The following is a 23546-nucleotide window of genomic DNA, read 5'->3' as shown; positions in this document are numbered from 1 at the left end:
GGGGGTTTCAATGTTTAGGCACATCTGGGGCTCTCCAAACGCGACATGGCGTCCCTTCTCAATTCCAGTCAATTTTGCATTGAAAAGTCAAACGGCGCTCCTTCCCTTCCGAGCTCTGCCATGCGCCCAAATAGTGGTTTACCCCCACATTCTGAAGCTGGCAAGTACACCCAATACTCCCCCACAATGCACAGGACCGGAAATGACGCCGACGAACGTCATACTAGGAAGAAACAGCACACAGATTTCAAACACCGGGAGTGCGCTTGGAATTGGAGCAAGGGAGGACATGAACGCGCAGAGCTGGGCAGGCCCCTAAGCACTCCGGGCCCCTAAGCACTGCGGGCCCCAACGCAGCTGCGACCTCGGCAGTTACGCCCCTACTTACACCCATTGTGAGACCATAGCCAGGTGCAGTGAGCCCTGGGTTCCTTCTGTTGCATGACAATGCTAGGCTTCATGTTACTGAAGTGTGTCACCAGTACCTACAGGATGAAGGCATTGATGCTATGGACTGGCCCGCCTGTTCCCTAGTCCTGAATCCAATCGAGCACATCTGGGACATCATGTCTCGTTCCATCCGCCAATGCCATGTTACACCACAGACTTCCAGGAGTTGGCGGATGCTTTAATCCAGGTCTGGGAAGAGATCCCTCAGGAAAACATCCGCTGCCTCAGCAGGAGCATGCCCAGGCATTTTAGGGACGTCATACAGGCACGTGGAGGCCACAACAGCCTATTATTTGATTTTACACTTTGATTTTGAGTATCACTCCTAATCCAGACCTCCATGGGATATTCATTTTGATTTACATTGATCATGTTAATGTTTTTTCTTTATGCAGTCCACTATGTAATGAATAAAGATTTACAACTGGAATATTTAATTCAGTGCTATCTAGGACAGGGGTGTCAAACTGCATTCCTCGAGGGCCTCAAACCATGCGTGTTTTCAAGATTTCCTTAGCATTGCACAAGGTGCTGGAATCATTCTCTGCAGGTGATTAAATTATCACCTGTGCAATGCAAGGAAATCCTGAAAACATGACCTGTTTGCAGCCCTCGAGGAATGCAGTTTGACACCCCTGATCTAGGATGTGGGATTTTAGTGCTCCCTTTATTTTACCAGTTTTATGATTTCATGGCTTTCTAATTATTTTTTGGGAGTAAATGGAGTTTTTAAAAGCGTAAGACATGAAAAGTTGTACTCATCACTAATGTCACACCGAGATTTGTAATTATAGAAATGAAAATTCAGCCCGCAGATGTTTTAGGCTACTTTCACACTGGCGTTTCTTGCCAGACGTCGCAATGCGTCATTTATGGCAAAAAACGCATCCTGCAAAGTTGTTTGCAGGATGCGTTTTTGCCCCATAGATTAACATTAGCGACGCTTTGCCACACGTCGCAACCGTCGTGCGACGGTTGCGCCGTGTTGTGATGGACCGCCGGGAGCAAAAAACATTAAATGTAATGTATTTTGCTCCTGACGGACCGCTTTTTCCGACCACGCATGCGTGGCCGGAACTCCGCCTCCACCTCCCCGCACCTCACAATGGGGCAGCGGATGCGCCGGAGAAATGCATCCGCTGCACCCGTTGTGCAGTGCATCAAGCGCTAGCGTCGGAATCTCTGCCCGACACATTGCGACGGGGAGATTCCGACGCTAGTGTGAAAGAAGCCTTATTGATACACGTATAACTATAGGTGCACTACCGTGGAGGCACAAGATGGTGAAAAATGGTGGGAAATCCACACTACCTAGAATATAACAGAACAAAAAATCTTCCAGAAGGCTCGATACATGTTGCACCTCACTCCTATGGACACGGGGCTAAGCTGAGCAGCGCAGAGTCTGAGGAGAGGTTATAGCCCGCTATGTGGAGGCGACTTTTACTACACAGCTTGGTGCCCCCTGGTGGTCGGGCAGAAACCTGCAGTCCTGTGTCACCCAATACTATTACTGAGAAAAAGAGCTTTATGTACAAACCAGTCCTCAGCGCCCCCTACAGGAAGAGAATCATGGAAGTAATACCAATCCCTCATCACCCCCTTCCCTGTTCAGCACCACACACAGACCCTACACCACCTCCTACCCCACGTAGACCCCCAGTATGCAGCCACATGCAAGTAACACTACACTTCCCTGCACCCCCCACATGCAGCCACAAGAAAGCACCAGCTCGTGCTCCTTCCCCCCACACACACAATCCCCCGTTCCCTGTGCAGCCCCCACACAGGAAGGAACATCCCTCATCTGTCCCCGGACTCCTCAGTGTCCTCAGCACCACAGCTTCCTGGCATCAGGTCTGTACTGGAGGCCCCGCCCCCGTCACATGGGCATGACGTCAGCAAAGGTCCTTTACTCACCATATGTGTGGTGTGCGGCTCTGCAGGTGGAGGTAGGTGCTGGAGATTCCCCATTACTAAGAGCTATAACGCTTTCTGCCCTCTCCTCTGATAGATAAATACGACCCAACTATGAAGAACCAGAAGTCAGGAAACACATATTGCTCCAATAGTACAGCGCCCCTGTCTGACACACGGTGTATTGTCCACACAGTTCCGCCATCCCCCCACACAGTATAATGTCCCCACAGTGCCGCCATCCCCCACGCACAGTGTAATGTCCCCACAGTGCCGCCATCCCCCCACACACAGTATAATGCCCCCACAGTGCCGCCATCCCCCCACACACAGTATAATGTCCCCACAGTGCCACCATCCCCCCACACACAGTATAATGTCCCCACAGTGCCGCCATCCCCTCACACACAGTATAATGTCCCCACAGTGCCGCCATCCCCCCACACAGTATAATGTCCCCACAGTGCCGCCATCCCCCCACACAGTATATTGTCCCCACAGTGCCGCCATCCCCCCACACAGTATAATGTCCCCACAGTGCCGCCATCCCCTCACACAGTATAATGTCCCCACAGTGCCTCCATCCCCCCACACACAGTATAATGTCCCCGCAGTGCCGCCATCCCCTCACACAGTATAATGTCCCCACAGTGCCGCCATCCCCCCACACAGTATATTGTCCCCACAGTGCCGCCATCCCCCCACACACTGTATAATGTCTCCACAGTGCCGCCATCCCCCCACACACAGTATAATGTCCCCACAGTGCCGCCATCCCCCCACACACTGTATAATGTCCCCACAGTGCTGCCATCCCCCACACACAGTATAATGTCCCCACAGTGCCGCCATCCCCCCACACACTGTATAATGTCCCCACAGTGCTGCCATCCCCCACACACAGTATAATGTCCCCACAGTGCTGCCATCCCCCACACACAGTATAATGTCCACACAGTGCTGCCATCCCCCCACACACAGTATAATGTCCATACAGTGCTCCCACCCCCCACACACAGTATAATGTCCCCACAGTGCTGCCGTCCCCCCACACACAGTATAATGTCCCTACAGTGCTGCCATCCCCCCACACACAGTATGTCCCCACAGTGCCGCCGTCCCCCCACACACAGTATAATGTCCCTACAGTGCTCCCATCTCCCCACGCACAGTATAATATCCCCACAGTGCCGCCGTCCCCCCACACACAGTATAATGTCCCTACAGTGCTCCCATCCCCCCACACACAGTATAATGTCCCCACAGTGCCGCCATCTCCTCTCACACACAGTATAATGTCTCCACAGTGCCGCCATCCTCCCCACACACAGTATAATGTCTCCACAGTGCCACCATCCCCCACACACAGTATATTGTCCCCACAGTGCCGCCATCCCCCCAACAGTATAATGTCTCTACAGTGCCACCATCCCCCACACACAGTATAATGTCCCCACAGTGCCGCCATCTCCTCCAACACACAGTATGTTTCCACAGTACCGCCATCCCCCCAAACAGTATAATGTCCCCACAGTGCCGCCATCCCCCCACACACAGTATAAAGTCTCCACAGTGCCGCCATCCCCCCACACACAGTATAATGTCTCCACAGTGCCGCCATCCCCTCACACACAGTATAATGTCCCCACAGTGCCGCCATCCCCTCACACACAGTATAATGTCCCCACAGTGCCGCCATCCCCCCACACAGTATAATGTCCCCACAGTGCCGCCATCCCCCCACACAGTATATTGTCCCCACAGTGCCGCCATCCCCCCACACAGTATAATGTCCCCACAGTGCCGCCATCCCCTCACACAGTATAATGTCCCCACAGTGCCTCCATCCCCCCACACACAGTATAATGTCCCCGCAGTGCCGCCATCCCCTCACACAGTATAATGTCCCCACAGTGCCGCCATCCCCCCACACAGTATATTGTCCCCACAGTGCCGCCATCCCCCCACACACTGTATAATGTCTCCACAGTGCCGCCATCCCCCCACACACAGTATAATGTCCCCACAGTGCCGCCATCCCCCCACACACTGTATAATGTCCCCACAGTGCTGCCATCCCCCACACACAGTATAATGTCCCCACAGTGCCGCCATCCCCCCACACACTGTATAATGTCCCCACAGTGCTGCCATCCCCCACACACAGTGTAATGTCCCCACAGTGCTGCCATCCCCCACACACAGTATAATGTCCACACAGTGCTGCCATCCCCCCACACACAGTATAATGTCCATACAGTGCTCCCACCCCCCACACACAGTATAATGTCCCCACAGTGCTGCCGTCCCCCCACACACAGTATAATGTCCCTACAGTGCTGCCATCCCCCCACACACAGTATGTCCCCACAGTGCCGCCGTCCCCCCACACACAGTATAATGTCCCTACAGTGCTCCCATCTCCCCACGCACAGTATAATATCCCCACAGTGCCGCCGTCCCCCCACACACAGTATAATGTCCCTACAGTGCTCCCATCCCCCCACACACAGTATAATGTCCCCACAGTGCCGCCATCTCCTCTCACACACAGTATAATGTCTCCACAGTGCCGCCATCCTCCCCACACACAGTATAATGTCTCCACAGTGCCACCATCCCCCACACACAGTATATTGTCCCCACAGTGCCGCCATCCCCCCAACAGTATAATGTCTCTACAGTGCCACCATCCCCCACACACAGTATAATGTCCCCACAGTGCCGCCATCTCCTCCAACACACAGTATGTTTCCACAGTACCGCCATCCCCCCAAACAGTATAATGTCCCCACAGTGCCGCCATCCCCCCACACACAGTATAAAGTCTCCACAGTGCCGCCATCCCCCCACACACAGTATAATGTCTCCACAGTGCCGCCATCCCCCCACACACAGTATAATGTCCCCACAGTGCCGCCATCCCCCCACACACTGTATAATGTCACCACAGTGCCGCCATCCCCCCACACACAGTATAATGTCCACACAGTGCTGCCATCCCCCCACACACAGTATAATGTCCCTACAGTGCTCCCATCCCCCCACACACAGTATAATGTCCCTACAGTGCTGCCATCCCCCACACACAGTATAATGTCCCCACAGTGCCGCCGTCCCCCCACACACAGTATAATGTCCCTACAGTGCTCCCATGCCCCCACACACAGTATAATATCCCCACAGTGCCGCCGTCCCCCCACACACAGTATAATGTCCCTACAGTGCTCCCATCCCCCCCCACACAGTATAATGTCTCCACAGTGCCACCATCTCCCCACACAGTATAATGTCTCCACAGTGTCCTGCCATCCCCCACACACAGTATAATGTCCCCACAGTGCCTCCATCCCCACACACAGTATAATGTTCCCACAGTGCTGCCATCCCCCCCATACACAGTATAATGTTCCCACAATGTCGCCATCCCCCTCACACAGTATAATGTCCCCACAGTACCGCCATCCCCACACACACAGTATAATGTCCCCACAGTGCCGCCATCCCCCCACACAGTATACTGTCCCCACAGTGCCGCCATCCCCACACACACACACTGTATAATGTCCCCACAGTGCCGCCATCCCCACACAGTATAATGTCCCCACAGTGCCGCCATCCCTCCATACAGTATGAGATGACTTTGTCCCCTTTACAAATACATCCAAGTTATGAATGCAGAGAGTGGCTGATGTTTACGAAATTTCAGTAGGGGTGAGCGAATGTGCTCGGTGATACTCGGATGTCTCTCGATTATTTGAGTGCTCGGATACGCTCAGCACTCGGCGAGCATTATCCGATGCTTGAATTTGAAACTCGAATCCCTGCCCCGCATGTTTGACGCCTGTTACACAGCCAAAAATCATGTGAGGCTTGCCTGCGAGTCATTGTAATGCTGTAGACATCTTGGTAGTGGCAGTACTGTGATTGGCTGGCTGTATGACATTTTCAGGGGTTATAAAAGGACAGGCACTGCCACTCTTGGCACACTGACGACATGGCACAGCTCAGGGACAGTTCTTATTGGAGGGAGAAAGTGCTTGCCCAGGGCTGTGTGTGCAAAGTTGAAAGAGCCTGAGTCCTCTAGCATTGATACTGGTGCCGATTCTGAACCATCTTACTTAGGCCTCTTTCACACTTCCGTCGGTACGGGTCCGTCACAATGCGTTGGGCCGACGTACCGACGGACGTTGTGAAAGTTTTGCACGACGTGGGCAGCGGATGCAGTTTTTTGATGCATCCGCTGCCCATTCTGCAGTTCGGGGAGGAGGGGGCGGAGTTTCGCCGTGCATGCTTGGTCGAAAATGGCCGATGCGACGGACAAAAAACGTTCACTTGAACTTTTTTTGTGACGACGGTCCGCCAAAACACGACGGATCCGTCGCACGACGGATGCGACGTGCGCGCATCCGTCGCTAATACAAGTCTATGGGCAAAAAACGCATCCTACGAGCACATTTGCAGGATCCGTTTTTTTGCCCAAAACGACAGATTGTGATGGATGCCAAACGACGGAAGTGTGATAGAGGCCTAACAGTCCTTGTAAGAGCTAAATCTATGTTTGTGTCAGTTACATTCCGCATTTAGCCCGGGGAGGGACAGTTGCAGGAGAAAGGAGAGTGGCAAAATACAGTCTCTAGTCAGGGCTTAGGGTTTGCAGTACGTTGATAAATATATATCTGATGCACTTGACCAATTTTTTTTTTTTGGGGGGGGAGGGGGTTGTGAAAAAATTGACTAAATTTTCATCCATAGAATATTACGTGCTTTGTGGTACATTTTGGTGGTGTAAAGCAGGGGTCCCCAACTCCAGTCCTCAAGGCCCACCAACATGTCATGTTTTCAGGATTTCCTTAGTCTTGCCCAGGTAATAATTGCATCACCTGTGCAATGCAAAGGAAATCCTGAAAACATGACCTGTTGGTGGGCCTTGAGGACTGGAGTTGGGGACCCCTGGTGTAAAGCACTTCAAAAAGTGTTGAATAATGTTTCTAGATTCAATTACTCATCCATACAGTATTGTGGATAGGGTCTATTGATGACTGGATGACCCTACTTACATTTTTTTCCTGGCTTTGCAGTTTGTGAAAAGCCTTTGAGTGTAGAGGTACTTCAACTACACTTTCACAATATTTTAATGAGGCTCTCAAGTTGTTGCCATCAAGGGTCTTTGGATGAGCCTGCTTATAATTTTACCTAGCTTTTCACTGTATGCAGAGCCTTTATGAGTTCCAATTGTTTTTTTTTTTTATTCTTTTTATTAATTTAAAGATAACATGGCATATAAACAATATAGTTAAGCTTACCATGTAGCAATAACCTGTCCCCAGAACCCTAACCCTCCCCAATCCCTCCCCAAAGTTCCAATTGTTTTAGAAAAAAAAATCAATTTTGATTTACTTACCGTATATACTTGAGTATAAGCCGAGATTTTCAGCCCACGTTTTTGGGCTGAAAGTCCCCCCCTCGGCTTATACTCAAGTCATACCCAGGGTCGGCAGGGGAGGGGGAGCGGGAGCTGTCTACATATACTCACCTACTCCTGGCGCGGTCCCTGCACGTCCCTGCTTCTTCCAGCGCTGCAGCTTCTTCCTGTAGTGAGCGGTCACATGGTACCGCTCATTACAGTAATGAATATGCGGCTCCACCTCCCATAGAGGTGGAGCCGCATATTCATTACTGTAATGAGCGGTAACGGTGACCTCTCACTACAGGAATAAAATGCAGTGCCGGGGAACAGACGTGCAGCGACGGCGCCAGGAGCAGGTAAATATGACGGGGGGCAGTGGGCGATACTCACCTGCTCCTCGTTCCACCGTCGGCGCCGCTGTGTCTTCCGCAGTGACGCTCAGGTCAGAGTGTGTGGTGACTTGATTAGTGCGCCCCGCCCTCTTCCTGAACATCAGCGTAGAGGATGGGAAGGCACAGCGGCGGTCAGCGGTGGAATGGGAAAGGTGAGTATAGCAAGTGCCGGGGGCCTCAGAGGTGAGTATATAATTTTTTTTATTTTTTTAATCGCAGCAACAGCATATGGAGCATCTTATGTGGCCATGTGCAGCATTATATGGGGGCAAATATCTGTATGGGGCATCTTATCCGGCAATGTGCAGCATGATATGGGGACAAATATCTGTATGGGGCATCTTATGTGGCCATGTGCAGCATGATATGGAGGCAAATATCTGTATGGGGCATCTGTATGGGGCCATGTGCCGCATTATATGGGGGCAAATATCTGTATGGAGCATCTTATGGGGTCATAATCAACATTTGTGGAGCATTATACGGGGCAAATGTCTGTATGGAGCATCTTATGGGGTCATGTGCAGCATTCTATGGGGCAAATATCTGTATGGAGCATCTTATGGGGCCATGTGCAGCATTATATGGGGCAATTATCTGTATGGAGCATCTTTTGGGGCCATGTGCAGCATTATATGGGGCAAATATCTGTATGGGGCCATGTGCAGCATTATATGGGGCAAATATCTATGGGGCATCTTATGTGGCCATGTGCAGCATTATATGGGGCAAATATATGTATGGAGCATCTTATGGGGCCATGTGCAGCATTATATGGGGCAAATATCTGTACGGAGCATCTTATGGGGCCATAATCCACATTTGTGGAGCATTATACGGGGCAAATGTCTGTATGGAGCATCTTATGGGGTCATAATCAACATTTGTGCAGCATTATATGGGGCATATTTTAATATGGAGCATCTTATGGAGCCCATCATAAACTGTATGGAACATTATATGGGGCTCCTGATTCAAGAGAGGCCTGGATGTCTTCCTGGAGCAGAACAATATTGTATCATACAATTAGGTTCTGTAGAAGGACGTAGATCTGGGGATTTATTATGATGGAATATAGGCTGAACTGGATGGACAAATGTCTTTTTTCGGCCTTACTAACTATGTTACTATGTTACTATGTAATATGGATATTCAAAAACACTTAACCTACTGATGTCTCAATTAATTTAACTTTTATTGGTATCTATTTTTATTTTTGAAATTTACCAGTAGCTGCTGCATTTCCCACCCTAGGCTTATACTTGAGTCAGTAAGTTTTCCCAGTTTTTTTGTGGCAAAATTAGGGGGGACGGCTTATACTCGGGTCGGCTTATACTCGAGTATATACGGGTAACTTGTTGTTTTTTAAAAAAATCCTTTTTACATTTTTGCCTTATATAAAAGTCATTATACAGGAAATAATGTTTCTGAACATTTATTTTCCTGCACACTCCAATTTCTCATTGATTTTGAATGTTATATTGTCCGTACTTAAAGCGGAGTCAAAGTGTGACACCATTGTTCTCAGCAGCAATCTGGAAGACAGAGATGCTTCCAGGGGTCTTCCAGATGCTGTTCTCCTTCCGTTCATCCATTTCAATATTTTCACTGCCCTCCAGGCCTCCTTGTAGGGTCTGCCGGAAAAATGCTTGGATTTCCCATTGCCTCTTATTATATACTAGATTGTGGCTCAATTCTAACGCATCGGGTATTCTAGAATATGCATGTCCCCGTAGTATATGGACAATGATGATTCCAGAATTCGCGGCAGATTGTGCCCGTCGCTGATTGGTCGAGGCAACCTTTATGACATCATCGTCGCCATGGCAACCATTATGACATCTACGTCGATACTGTGCCCGTCGCTGAATCAGAAACGTGGGATTTCTACGTCCTTTATGACATCATCGTCGCTGTGCCCGCTGGCGGCCTCGACCAATCAGAGGCGCGGGATTTCTACGTCGATACTGTGCCCGTCGCTGATTGGTCGAGGCCTGGTGGCCTCGACCAATCAGAGATGCGGGATTTCCAGGACAGACAGACAGAAAGACAGACAGACGGAAAAACCCTTAGACAATTATATATATAGATTATATCTTCGTATACTCGAAACAAGCATCTGAGCATTAGGAATTGCTTAGTTCGAGCAACGAGCATCTGAGCATTTTAGTGATCACTCATCACTAAATTCCTGCTCTAGCTCCTGATATGTTCCCATTATCTCCTGTAATAATAATAATAATAATTTTATATAGCGCCAACATATTCCGCAGCGCTTTACAAATTATAGAGGGGATTTGTACAGACAATAGACATTACAGCATAACAAAAATCACAGTTCAAAACAGATACCAAGAGTCGTGAGGGCCCTGCTCGCAAGCTTACAGTCTATGAGGAAAAAGGGGAGACACGAGAGGTGTAATTGTGTTATTACATGAGATCTTTATGATGTTACATTGTCACGTTCTTCCCATATAGGTCCCTCCAATAGTGGATCTTCTCAGTGGAAATCTTCTATATAAGAGAATTTTCCTGATTGGCTCGTCAAGGATGGATATGCACAAGGATAAGATGTCTGAGAGGATATTACACCTCACCCTAGAGATCCTCTTCCGGCTTACTGGAGAGGTGAGAGATTCTGATGACGTCACATTACATCATTCTTATCTATGGGAATAATAGATGGAAAGAACTGTTGAGGTGAGGACTCTGGAAATGTCTGTAGTGAGATTTCTTAATGAGTCTCTCCATAACCAGGATTACACATTGGTGAAGAAGACCTCTAGTGAGCGATGTCAGGACCCTGTGGCTGAGGGATCGAGAAGAACCCACAGCCCAATCATGGGGCCTCCACATCACCTCCTGATACATGACGACATCAATGACCAGAAGATCCTAGAACTTGCCTACAAGATGATTGAGCTGCTGACTGGAGAGGTGACACTTCTGGGAATGCTGGGATTTTATACAGTAACGCTATGAAGGGATCGGGGGAATGACAGTATTGTAATCTGTGTCAGTTTTCGATAAGGTGTCAGGATGTCGCCGTCTATTTCTCCATGGAGGAGTGGGAGTATTTAGAAGAACACAAAGATTTATACAAGGACGTCATGATGGAGGTTCCCCAGTCCCTCACATCACCAGGTAACAGACAGGACTAAATACACATGGTCTATAATTATCTGTATGTAATGAATGAATTCAGTCCCTGTATGTGTTTCCTCTAGTCCTATCCAGTAAGAGGACAACACCAGAGAGATGTCCCCATCCTCTTCTTCCACAGGACTGTAATCAAGAAATTCCCAATGTTCCTCAGGATCATCAGGTAGGTGGAGAGAAGGTGTCATGAGATCTCCCCTATGATGTGTAGACGGCTGTGAAGGTCTTGTGCTCAGTCTTGTTTTAGCCACCAGCATTATATGTTTAATACTTGTGTAATGAGAACGGTGGAGATGGCAGGATTAGAGCTGATCATAGAAGGGACTTCTCCATCCTGTCTGTGACTTTTACATTATTTGTTTCAGGGTAAAGATCTGACCCATATTAATACTACAGAGACCTATTTGATGGGTGATGAGCTGTGTAAAGAGGAGATTCCTACATATGACTTCCCAGGTGAGTAGTAACCACTAAATGTAGAGAAGTCACAGATTCTCTTCAGTCACCGGCTGTCATTACTTTATTGGTTGTGTAGTTGGACCATGTAACATAGTAACATAGTAACATAGTTAGTAAGGCCGAAAAAAGACATTTGTCCATCCAGTTCAGCCTATATTCCATCATAATAAATACCCAGATCTACGTCCTTCTACAGAACCTAATAATTGTATGATACAATATTGTTCTGCTCCAGGAAGACATCCAGGCCTCTCTTGAACCCCTCGACTGAGTTCGCCATCACCACCTCCTCAGGCAAGCAATTCCAGATTCTCACTGCCCTAACAGTAAAGAATCCTCTTCTATGTTGGTGGAAAAACCTTCTCTCCTCCAGACGCAAAGAATGCCCCCTTGTGCCCGTCACCTTCCTTGGTATAAACAGATCCTCAGCTAGATATTTGTATTGTCCCCTTATATACTTATACATGGTTATTAGATCGCCCCTCAGTCGTCTTTTTTCTAGACTAAATAATCCTAATTTCGCTAATCTATCTGGGTATTGTAGTTCTCCCATCCCCTTTATTAATTTTGTTGCCCTCCTTTGTACTCTCTCTAGTTCCATTATATCCTTCCTGAGCACCGGTGCCCAAAACTGGACACAGTACTCCATGTGCGGTCTAACTAGGGATTTGTACAGAGGCAGTATAATGCTCTCATCATGTGTATCCAGACCTCTTTTAATGCACCCCATGATCCTGTTTGCCTTGGCAGCTGCTGCCTGGCACTGGCTGCTCCAGGTAAGTTTATCATTAACTAGGATCCCCAAGTCCTTCTCCCTGTCAGATTTACCCAGTGGTTTCCCGTTCAGTGTGTAATGGTGATATTGATTCCCTCTTCCCATGTGTATAACCTTACATTTATCATTGTTAAACCTCATCTGCCACCTTTCAGCCCAAGTTTCCAACTTATCCAGATCCATCTGTAGCAGAATACTATCTTCTCTTGTATTAACTGCTTTACATAGTTTTGTATCATCTGCAAATATCGATATTTTACTGTGTAAACCTTCTACCAGATCATTAATGAATATGTTGAAGAGAACAGGTCCCAATACTGACCCCTGCGGTAGCCCACTGGTCACAGCGACCCAGTTAGAGACTATACCATTTATAACCACCCTCTGCTTTCTATCACTAAGCCAGTTACTAACCCATTTACACACATTTTCCCCCAGACCAAGCATTCTCATTTTGTGTACCAACCTCTTGTGCGGCACGGTATCAAACGCTTTGGAAAAATCGAGATATACCACGTCCAATGACTCACCGTGGTCCAGCCTATAGCTTACCTCTTCATAAAAACTGATTAGATTGGTTTGACAGGAGCGATTTCTCATAAACCCATGCTGATATGGAGTTAAACAGTTATTCTCATTGAGATAATCCAGAATAACATCCCTCAGAAACCCTTCAAATATTTTACCAACAATAGAGGTTAGACTTACTGGCCTATAATTTCCAGGTTCACTTTTAGAGCCCTTTTTGAATATTGGCACCACATTTGCTATGCGCCAGTCCTGCGGAACAGACCCTGTCGCTATAGAGTCACTAAAAATAAGAAATAATGGTTTATCTATTACATTACTTAGTTCTCTTAGTACTCGTGGGTGTATGCCATCCGGACCCGGAGATTTATCTATTTTAATCTTATTTAGCCGGTTTCGCACCTCTTCTTGGGTTAGATTGGTGACCCTTAATATAGGGTTTTCATTGTTTCTTGGGATTTCACCTAGCATTTCATTTTCCACCGTGAATACCGTGGAGAAGAAGGTGTTTAATATGTTAGCTTTTTCCTCGTCATCTACAACCATTCTTTCCTCACTATTTTTTAAGGGGCCTACATTTTCAGTTTTTATTCTTTTACTATTGATATAGTTGAAGAACAGTTTGGGATTAGTTTTACTCTCCTTAGCAATGTGCTTCTCTGTTTCCTTTTTGGCAGCTTTAATTAGTTTTTTAGATAAAGTATTTTTCTCCCTATAGTTTTTTAGAGCTTCAATGGTGCCATCCTGCTTTAGTAGTGCAAATGCTTTCTTTTTACTGTTAATTGCCTGTCTTACTTCTTTGTTTAGCCACATTGGGTTTTTCCTATTTCTAGTCCTTTTATTCCCACAAGGTATAAACCGCTTACACTGCCTATTTAGGATGTTCTTAAACATTTCCCATTTATTATCTGTATTCTTATTTCTGAGGATATTGTCCCAGTCTACCAGATTAAGGGCATCTCTAAGCTGTTCAAACTTTGCCTTCCTAAAGTTCAATGTTTTTGTGACTCCCTGACAAGTCCCCCTAGTGAAAGACAGGTGAAACTGCACAATATTGTGGTCGCTATTTCCTAAATGCCCGACCACCTGCAGATTTGTTATTCTGTCAGGTCTATTAGATAGTATTAGGTCTAAAAGTGCTGCTCCTCTGGTTGGATTCTGCACCAATTGTGAAAGATAATTTTTCTTGGTTATTAGCAGAAACCTGTTGCCTTTATGGGTTTCACAGGTTTCTGTTTCCCAGTTAATATCCGGGTAGTTAAAGTCCCCCATAACCAGGACCTCATTATGGGTTGCAGCTTCATCTATCTGCTTTAGAAGTAGACTTTCCATGCTTTCTGTTATATTTGGGGGTTTGTAACAGACCCCAATGAGAATTTTGTTACCATTTTTCCCTCCATGAATTTCAACCCATATGGACTCGACATCCTCATTCCCTTCGCTAATATCCTCCCTTTATATCCTACCTTTAATGTCACAATTAAAGGTCACCATTTTGCCACTATACCACTCTATTCTCCACACAAAACTGTCCCTATTAGTTTGAGGTCTAAGGGGTAATATTTGTCCTTGTGGAGAGTCACATACCGGCTCTGACATGTCAATGTCAGGCGACTTATTCGCCACCCAATGCTCCTGTGGGAAATTTAATATGCAAATTGCCTCTTCAGAGAGGAAGAAGACTTGAACTCTATAGCGCTAAATTGAGATTCTAATTTGGCTTTTATCCCAAGTCATATTGCAAGATTTGTTAAAGGGTCAATAGTGACTTATAGAATCGCTGTTCCCCACAGGTGGCGCTATAGAGTTCAAGCTTTTTTCCTCTTTGAAAAGGCAATTTGTCTATTAGTTTGAGCTTTTGTATAAGAAATTGTACAGGAGCCATCAAATGTTGAATCTGCAAGGCCAGAACATAAAATATCCCCCTTATTAGAAGAGTAAATTAAATGTAATAATTTTTAATCTTGAGCAAATGTGAATTTTTGTACAGTAACAGCAGAGTTTCCACGTTATCTTGACTTTTCAGTTTCTGTGAGAAAGGACCTGTCTAACTTCAAAGACGTTCACGATAAACTACAGTAAAACACATATTATACCTATGTCATGATATATCTCTAAGCTGTGTGCGGTTGATTGCTCTAATGACTCCATCTCATGAATTTCATGATGTTTTCAATCCTAAGGAATGAAAATTACTCCACAATCTCTCCTAAAATGGGGAGTACTAATGTTGAAAAGCTGTCTCTAAATGTCTAATATTTCTTAAAGAAGCTCATCAAAGAGAAAATATTGTCCCCTATGATAGGTTAGATTGCCAAGTACTACAATGTCCCATACTCTAATTCAGGGGTGCACAACATGTGTTGCTCCAAGGGCCACATTGCCGTACTGAACCAATTCCAAGGGCCACCAAAAAAAGTTAAAGGGGTACTATGAATATATCAGTAGAACAACCATCAGAACATTAAATATCACCATAACCAAGTTCTGCTAAAAACAAAATCAGTATGACACAAGATAACTTGCCTAATCCTCCTCATAATCTCATGTCTCTAAGTTTTGAGAATTTTTAAGTTTTATCAAAATCATGAAGCACATTATGGATTGTTACATGTTTCCAAGATCAGAACCATTATCATCATATGTATGTGACACCAGAGCCAACATCTGTACATGAATGCAGTGCCAGAACCACCGTCAGTACATGAATGCACTGCCAGAGCCACCATCCATACATGTATGCAGCACCAAGCTTAGTACACCGGTCAATTGTAATTGTATTGCTTGAACCTACAATTCCCAGTGTATTCTTAACTATGGTAAGGACATGCTGGGAGTTGTTGTTACCAGCCATCATCAGACTGCATATCAGACAGGAGCCACGGTGCTAATGAGATGCTGGCAGGATCAGAAGTAAACATTTACATTCAGGTAACATATAGGTGACATCTTCTCTGATTCAAGTCATTCCCATCCCTTGTGTCTCCATGTAGTACAGACACCATGATGAGATTTCATGCCCAGAGCTTGGCTCTACAGATTTCCATCTTCTTCGTCTGCAGCACCACTTCTCAACACAGTGCCCTTAGAATAAAGGAATCATTATTCTGTTACATAAATATCTCCCATGCTGTGCCCCTGAGTATATAATTGCTCTTTCACTGTGCTTCCTGCACAAAATATCCCCCTTCACTGCCTCTCTCCATACTGTCCCCCCACACCGCCCCTCTCCATAATCCCCCACACTTCTCAATAATATAATATACCCCACCCCCACACTGTACCTCATTTCATAATGTCCCCCACACACTGCGACTCTCAGTAATGTATCCTCCCATACTGCCCCTTTATACACTGCTCAAAAAAATAAAGGGAACACTTAAACAACAGAATATAACTCCAAGTAAATCAAACTTCTGTGAAATCAAACTGTCCACTTAGAAAGCTACACTGATTGACAATCAATTCCACATGCTGTTGTGCAAATGGAATACAGAACAGATGGAAATTATTGGCAATTATCAAGACACACTCACTAAAGGAGTGGTTCCGCAGGTGGGGACCACAGACCACATCTCAGTACCAATGCTTTCTTGCTGATGTTTTGGTCACTGTTGAATGTTGGTTGTGCTTTCAAACTCGTGGTAGCATGAGACTGACTCTACAACCCACACAAGTGGCTCAGGTAGTGCAGCTCATCCAGGATGGCACATCAATGCGAGATGTGGCAAGATGGTTTTCTGTGTCTGTCAGCGTAGTGTCCAGAGGCTGGAGGCGCTACCAGGAGACAGGCCAGTACGCTAGGAGACGTGTAGGGGGCCGTAGGAGGGCAACAACCCAGCAGCAGGACCGCTACCCCAGCCTTGGTGCAAGGAGGACCAGGAGGAGCACTGCCAGAGCCCTGCAAAATGACCTCCAGCAGGCCACAAATGTGCATGTCTCTGTACAAACAGTTAGAAACCGACTCCATGAGGATGGTCTGAGTGCCCGACGTCCACAGATGGGGGTTTTGCTCACAGCCCAACACCGTGCAGGATGCTTGGCATTTGCCACAGAACACCAGGATTGGCAAATTCGCCACTGGAGCCCTGTGCTTTTCACAGATGAAAGCAGGTTCACACTGTTTTCAACAGCAGAAAAAAAAAAGGCAGCAACACTTACCTGCCCAGATCTTAGAACAAATGCACTGCAGGGTGCAGCCAGCCCATAATGCAAGATGTTAGCAACACAGGTGCAAAATACCAGATCACCAGCCATTCTCCACATACCCACTCCTGGAGGGGGTGACTGCCCAGTATACAATTGCACAATAAAGGCCCACATAGGGCGTTGTTCACACAATGGTACTGCATAGTGTCTGGTTCACAGCCTATTAGTCACGCCCCTACTTTTCGATTAGGCGGGCTGGCCAGTACACTCTCAATGCATCCCAGTGCGAACACCCCTCATGCAAGACTGAACGTGTTTGGGCTTGGCTGCACCCCGAAAAATATAGTGCAAAAAATATTCAAAAATAGTGAGGTATTGGTTGATATTTTGGCCAAAATACGCAAGCTCGTAACCCACGCCAAGGGTCCCCACGCTTACGAGTCCTACACTAAACTAAATAGCAAAGCCACTAGAGACTCAAGGTCTACAAAAATTCAATTTTCAACAGCAGAAAAAAAAAAGGCAGCAACACTTACCTGCCCAGATCTTAGAACAAATGCACTGCAGGGTGCAGCCAGCCCATAAAGCAAGATGTTAGCAAAACAAAATATCAACCAATACCTCACTATTTTTGAATATTTTTTGCACTATATTTTTCGGGGTGCAGCCAAGCCCAAACACGTTCGGTCTCACATGAGGGGTGTTCGCACTGGGATGCATTGAGAGTGTACTGGCCAGCCCGCCTAATCGAAAAGTAGGGGCGTGACTAATAGACTGTGAACCACTATGCAGTACCATTGTGTGAACAACGCCCTATGTGGGCCTTTATTGTGCAATTGTATACTGGGCAGTCACCCCCTCCAGGAGTGGGTATGTGGAGAGTGGCTGTTGATCTGGTATTTTGCACCTGTGTTTCTAACATCTTGCTTTATGGGCTGGCTGCACTCTGCAGTGCATTTGTTCTAAGATCTGGGCAGGTAAGGGTTGCTGCCTTTTTTTTTCTGCTGTTGAAAACAGTGTGAACCTGCTTTCATCTGTGAAAAGCACAGGGCTCCAGTGGCGAATTTGCCAATCCTGGTGTTCTGTGGCAAATGCCAAGCATCCTGCACGGTGTTGGGCTGTGAGCAAAACCCCCATCTGTGGACGTCGGGCACTCAGACCATCCTCATGGAGTCGGACTGGCCTGCCCGTTCCCCAGACCTGAATCCGACTAAACACATCTGGGGCATCATGTCTCGCACCATCCACCAATGTCAGGTTGCGCCACAGATTGTCCAGGAGTTGGCGGATGCTTTAGTCCAGGTCTGGAAGGAGATCCCTCAGGAGACCATCCGCCACCTCATCAGGAGCATGCCCAGGCGTTGTAGGGAGGTCATACAGCCACGTGGAGGCCACACACACTACTGAGCATCATTTCCTTGTCTCGAGGCATTTCCACTGAAGTTGGTTGAAGTTGGTTTTGAGTATCATTCCAACTCCGTGGGATATTAGTTGTGATTTACGTTGATCATTTTTAGGTTTTATTATTCTCAACACATTCCACTATGTAATGAATAAAGATTTACAAGTGGAATATTTCATTCAATGATATCTAGGATGTGGGATTTTAGTGTTCCTTTTATTTTTTTGAGCAGTGTATATTATCCCCTCCACACCATTCCTCTTCTTAATGTTCCTTCACACTGCTGCTCTCCATAATGTTTCCTACTAACTGCACTTTTTAATAACATCTCCCCACACTCTGTCTCTCTGCATACACTGTGTTCCAAATTATTATGCAAATAATATTTCCTCATATTTTCTCTAAATTACCTATCTGAATTGCAGTCATTTTTATTTTCCAGTCATCTACTATTCTAGTATAATTGCAATGTTTTGGAACAAACTGCCTATGAAAAAAGTATCTTTTTTAAAAAAATAAACACTCAAAATGCATGCTCCAAATTATTATGCACAGCAGAATTTTCAACCTTTTGTATTTAATTTTGAACTAAAAAATGGTCATTTGTGAAGTTATAAGCATTATCAGCTTATTACAAAATTAAATCAAACAGTTTTCAAGTGAAAACTTTATTCTAGGTGATGTTACATTTGCACATAGGACCCCTTGTTCGAAAGAAGCTTCTGAACTCTCTCGTCCATTGAATTTGTCAGTTTGTGGATGGTTTCTGCTTCAATTGTTTTGCATGTGGACAGAATACCCTCCCAGAGCTGTTGCTTAGATGTCCCGCCATCATAGACACTCCTTTTGATGATGCTCCAGAGGTTCTCAATGGGGTGAAGGTCAGGGGAAGATGGTGGCCACACCATAAGTTTGTCCTCTTTTATGCCCATAGCAGCCAGAGATGCAAATGTGTCTTATGCAGCATGAGACAGTGCATTATGATCTTGCTGCGGTAAGCACGGTCCTTCCTCTTGAACCATGGCAGGAAGTGTTGTTTTAGAAACTCCACATAGATTATGGAGTTCATCTTTACCCCTTCAGGGATCATAAAAGGGCTGACAATCTCTCTCCCCATGATTCCAGCCCAAAACATTACTCCACCTCCTCTTTGTTGGCGCCTTAGCTGTGTTTTCATGGGGTGTCCATCAACCAGCCATCCTCCACGCCATCCATCTGGACCATCAAGCGTTGCACGGCACTCATCGGTGAACAAAACAGTTTGGGAGTCAGTCTTCATGTATCGTTTGGCCCACTGGAGCTGTTTCTGCTTGTGTGCAGTGGATAGAGGTGGTCGACAGGATGGATTACGCACAGCTGCAAACCTCTGAAGGTCCCTGCATCTTGTTCTGGGGACGTTGGAGGCACCAGCAGCTTCAAAAACTTGTCTGCTGCTATGACAAGGCATTTTTGCAGCTCCTCTTTTAACCTTACGCAATTGCCTGTTCGAAAGAGTCCTCAATTTTTCCTTATCAACACGCACACGTGTGTGCTGCTAATCACCTACATACTTCTTGATTGTGCGATGATCACGATGAAGTGTCTTGGCAATGTTGATTGTAGTCATGCCTTGACCTAAATACTCCATAATTTGTTGCTTCTTAGCAGCCGACACATCCTTTTTCTTTCCCATTTTGGCCAAAAATGTAGGCTGCTTAATAATGTGGAACAGCCTTCTTAAGTAGTCTTGCCTTTATTTGGACACACCTGCCAAACTAATTTGCACAGGTATCAGCAATTGCTTTCAGTGATATAAAGAGCCCTGACACGCATCACCATCAATGAGTTTAAATGACAAAAAAATTCTAACCTTATCACTCCTAAACTCTTTGTGCATAATAATTTGGAACACAGTGTAAAGTCCCCTTTCACCCCCTTTAATTGCCCCATAATGTCCCCAATTGATCCATAATGTCCCCTAGAAAGTAACATCAAACAAAAAACTTATTTGATCTTTGGGTCTTCCTATAGAGCTTACCAATGCCCGCTGCGTCTTCGCTACCTCTGCGGCCTGGCTCCAGCAGCAGTGTGATGAGGTCAGTATCATGCTGACCTCATGACGCCAATGCACGTTGGGGGGGCTGATGAGCGCTGCGCTGCTTCTGTCCCAGCACTACAGTGTTAAAATGTATTTGTTTCTAAAAGATGCTAGTGCATTTGAATACAGGAAAAAGGAAGTGACATCTCCTGGTTAGCTCTAAGTACTGCACAACATCCATTGGAGTGCGTATGTGGGAAAACCAAACATGTGGCTTATTGTTCTTTATTTCTTCAGATCAGCCCCCTGGTTGCACAGAGGTGCTCAAAAGCAGCCTCTTAACCATCTGCTACATTTAATTCCAAGAGGGAAAGAAGGTCCCAGAAGTCCAGTCTCTAGTCAGTCTGAAAAGTTGTATATGATTGAGGCCCCCTGCAGAGAGAAACAAAGACACACATGCCCCCTCCAGATGGAGGACATGAAATGCTAAGTATGTCAGCATGATCACAGTATGGTCCAAAAAGCAGGCTGACATTTTGTTACAGCCAGAACTACAGTAAAAAGAATGGTGGCAATCCACATAAAGTGACTGTATACCATCACGTAATTCATCTTTAGGAGTAGTGACTATTTTGACTCCACGGGTAATCTCTGGAAACTAGCACGCAGTGGTTGCTGGAGAGTGAAAATTTCATATATGCCATTTTAGTTTTCAATAAGTGGAGCCCAGCTTGTGCTTCAGGAGAAATGACCACCATACATTTTTAAGTGGCTTCTTCTTGCTACAGCAATGCTATAAATGTGGATAGTAACAGTATTTGGGCATACAGCAGGGTAAATAATTTAATTTTGATACATAACTTTCAATTTGGGTATTTTAGAAATTTTCTAAAACTAATTCAGTTTATGCAAAAATAATCTTTATTCTTGGCAGGTGACTGCACCAAGATATCAGAGGGACAAGAGACATCTTCAATTTTTAAATCAGACGACCTTGATATCACTCAAGATATAACTGATATTTATGCCACTATTCCAGAAATCCAGTCATCTATTCACAGCAAAAATCTATCATCCGATACTTTTAAACAGGTCCTATCTTCTGATACATCACAGACTATAGAAAAAAATGAAAGTCACAAAAGAGACGTTAAAAATCTAACTGCTCTTCGAACAGACAAGACGTTTTCAAGTGTAGAATGTGAAAAAAGTTTTACCCTCAAAACATCTCTTGTTACACATCCAAAAATTCACATAGTGGAGAAAAGTTTTTCTTCTTCAGTGTGTGAGAAATATTTTAACCCAAAATTAGAGTTTGTTAAACAAAAAAGTATTCACGCAACGGAGAAGCCATATTCATTCTCAGAATGTGGGAAATGTTGTGAAATTAAGTCAAAACTAGTTGCACATCACAGAACTCACACAGGGGAGAAGCCATTTTCATGTACAGAATGTGGGAAATATTTTAACCGGAAATCAACTCTTATTAGACATCAGAAAATTCACTCTGGGAAGAAGCCATTTTCATGTTCAGATTGTGGGAAATATTTTAGCCAGAAATCAACTCTTATTAGACATCAGAGAATTCACACAGGGAATGAGCCATTTTCATGTTCAGAATGTGGTAAATGTTTTGCATATAAATCAAGTCTTGTTAAACATGAGAAAATTCACACAGGAGTGAAGCCATATTCATGTTCAGAATGTGGTAAATGTTATGGATATAAATCAGATCTTGTTAATCATCAGAGGATTCACACAGGAGAGAAGCCATTTTCATGTTCAGAATGTGGGAAATGTTTTTTATATAAATCAGATATTTTTAAACATCAGAGAACTCACACAGGGGAGAAGCCTTTTTCATGTTTAGAATGTGGAAAATGTTTTGCATATAAATCAAGTCTTGTTATACATCTAAGAACTCACACAGGTGAGAAGCCATATTCATGTTCAGAATGTGAGAAATATTTTTCCAAGAAAACTCATCTTACTAAACATCAAATATCTCACAAAGGGAGAAGCCATTATCATACTTAGAATGTTGGAAATGTTTTACTTGAAATTCATATTTTGATGACCGCAAAGCAAGACTTCCACAGGTATAAACCATATATTTTTGTCAAACTGTACAACAGAACACATGACAGAGAGTCAAAGTAACAACAAATATGTAAATGAGAAAAGTAAGTTAATATACATCTGTTATCAAAAAATCAAATTAAATGCAATATTCCTTTCAATATTTCACAGTTAAGTATTTATATATTCACTATATGGACAAGAGTATTGCAACACCTTAAACCTACCCAAAAATACCCAATATTCCCTTCTCCCTCTTCTTCCTAACTCCCAACCTCAACTATCTGCAATTCATCAGTCCCATTCCATCCATAATCTCCATGTGTGAACAAAGTCTTTAACTTTTCTATAATACAAAAATAAACATGTTCAGATTGCAAATTACTATTTATATGTACGATCCATTCCTTCTTTGTTGGATCATCTGGTGTTATCCATTCCAATTAAAATAAAGTGACTCCTGCTTCCCATCTCCTTTATCTAAATTTGTAATGCCAGAGTAAGATTATCTATTCAGAGACCTCATGTATGGAAATATTAGGGCTACAGCAACATCACATATTTTATACAGAAGAGTAGCGATATATACCGTATTTTTCGGATTATAAGACACACTTTTTTCCCCCCAAATTTGGGGTACATCTTATAATGCGGATATCCCTTACTGGTACCGTTGCTGCAGACCGTAGGCTGGGATGAGGGTGTGTCCGGCGGTGCTACGGGTGCCCGACGCTGCTGCGGGTGTGTCTGGCGCTGCTGCGGGGGTCTCCGGTGCTTCCGGGGGCTCTGCCGACTTTTTGTGAAAGGCC

General features: G+C 45.3%; 1 protein-coding gene across 1 annotated transcript; it reads left to right on the top strand.

Moving 5' to 3' along the window:
• Positions 1–2342: 2342 nt before the first annotated feature.
• LOC138663995 (zinc finger protein 773-like) lies at positions 2343–23431 on the top strand. The gene is made up of 7 exons (XM_069750393.1): positions 2343–2402; positions 10648–10797; positions 10927–11106; positions 11190–11313; positions 11397–11494; positions 11694–11784; positions 21593–23431. The coding sequence occupies exons 1-7, from the start codon at positions 2343–2345 to the stop codon at positions 22693–22695; spliced, it is 1806 nt and encodes a 601-aa protein (XP_069606494.1). The 3' UTR covers positions 22696–23431.
• The last annotated feature ends 115 nt before the right edge of the window (positions 23432–23546 follow it).

This window comes from Ranitomeya imitator, chromosome 2, assembly GCF_032444005.1.
Source record: "Ranitomeya imitator isolate aRanImi1 chromosome 2, aRanImi1.pri, whole genome shotgun sequence".
NCBI classification, from domain to species: Eukaryota; Metazoa; Chordata; class Amphibia; order Anura; family Dendrobatidae; genus Ranitomeya; species Ranitomeya imitator.
Note: the sequence above shows the minus strand (reverse complement) of the source record. Positions and strands in the feature narration are given on the sequence as shown.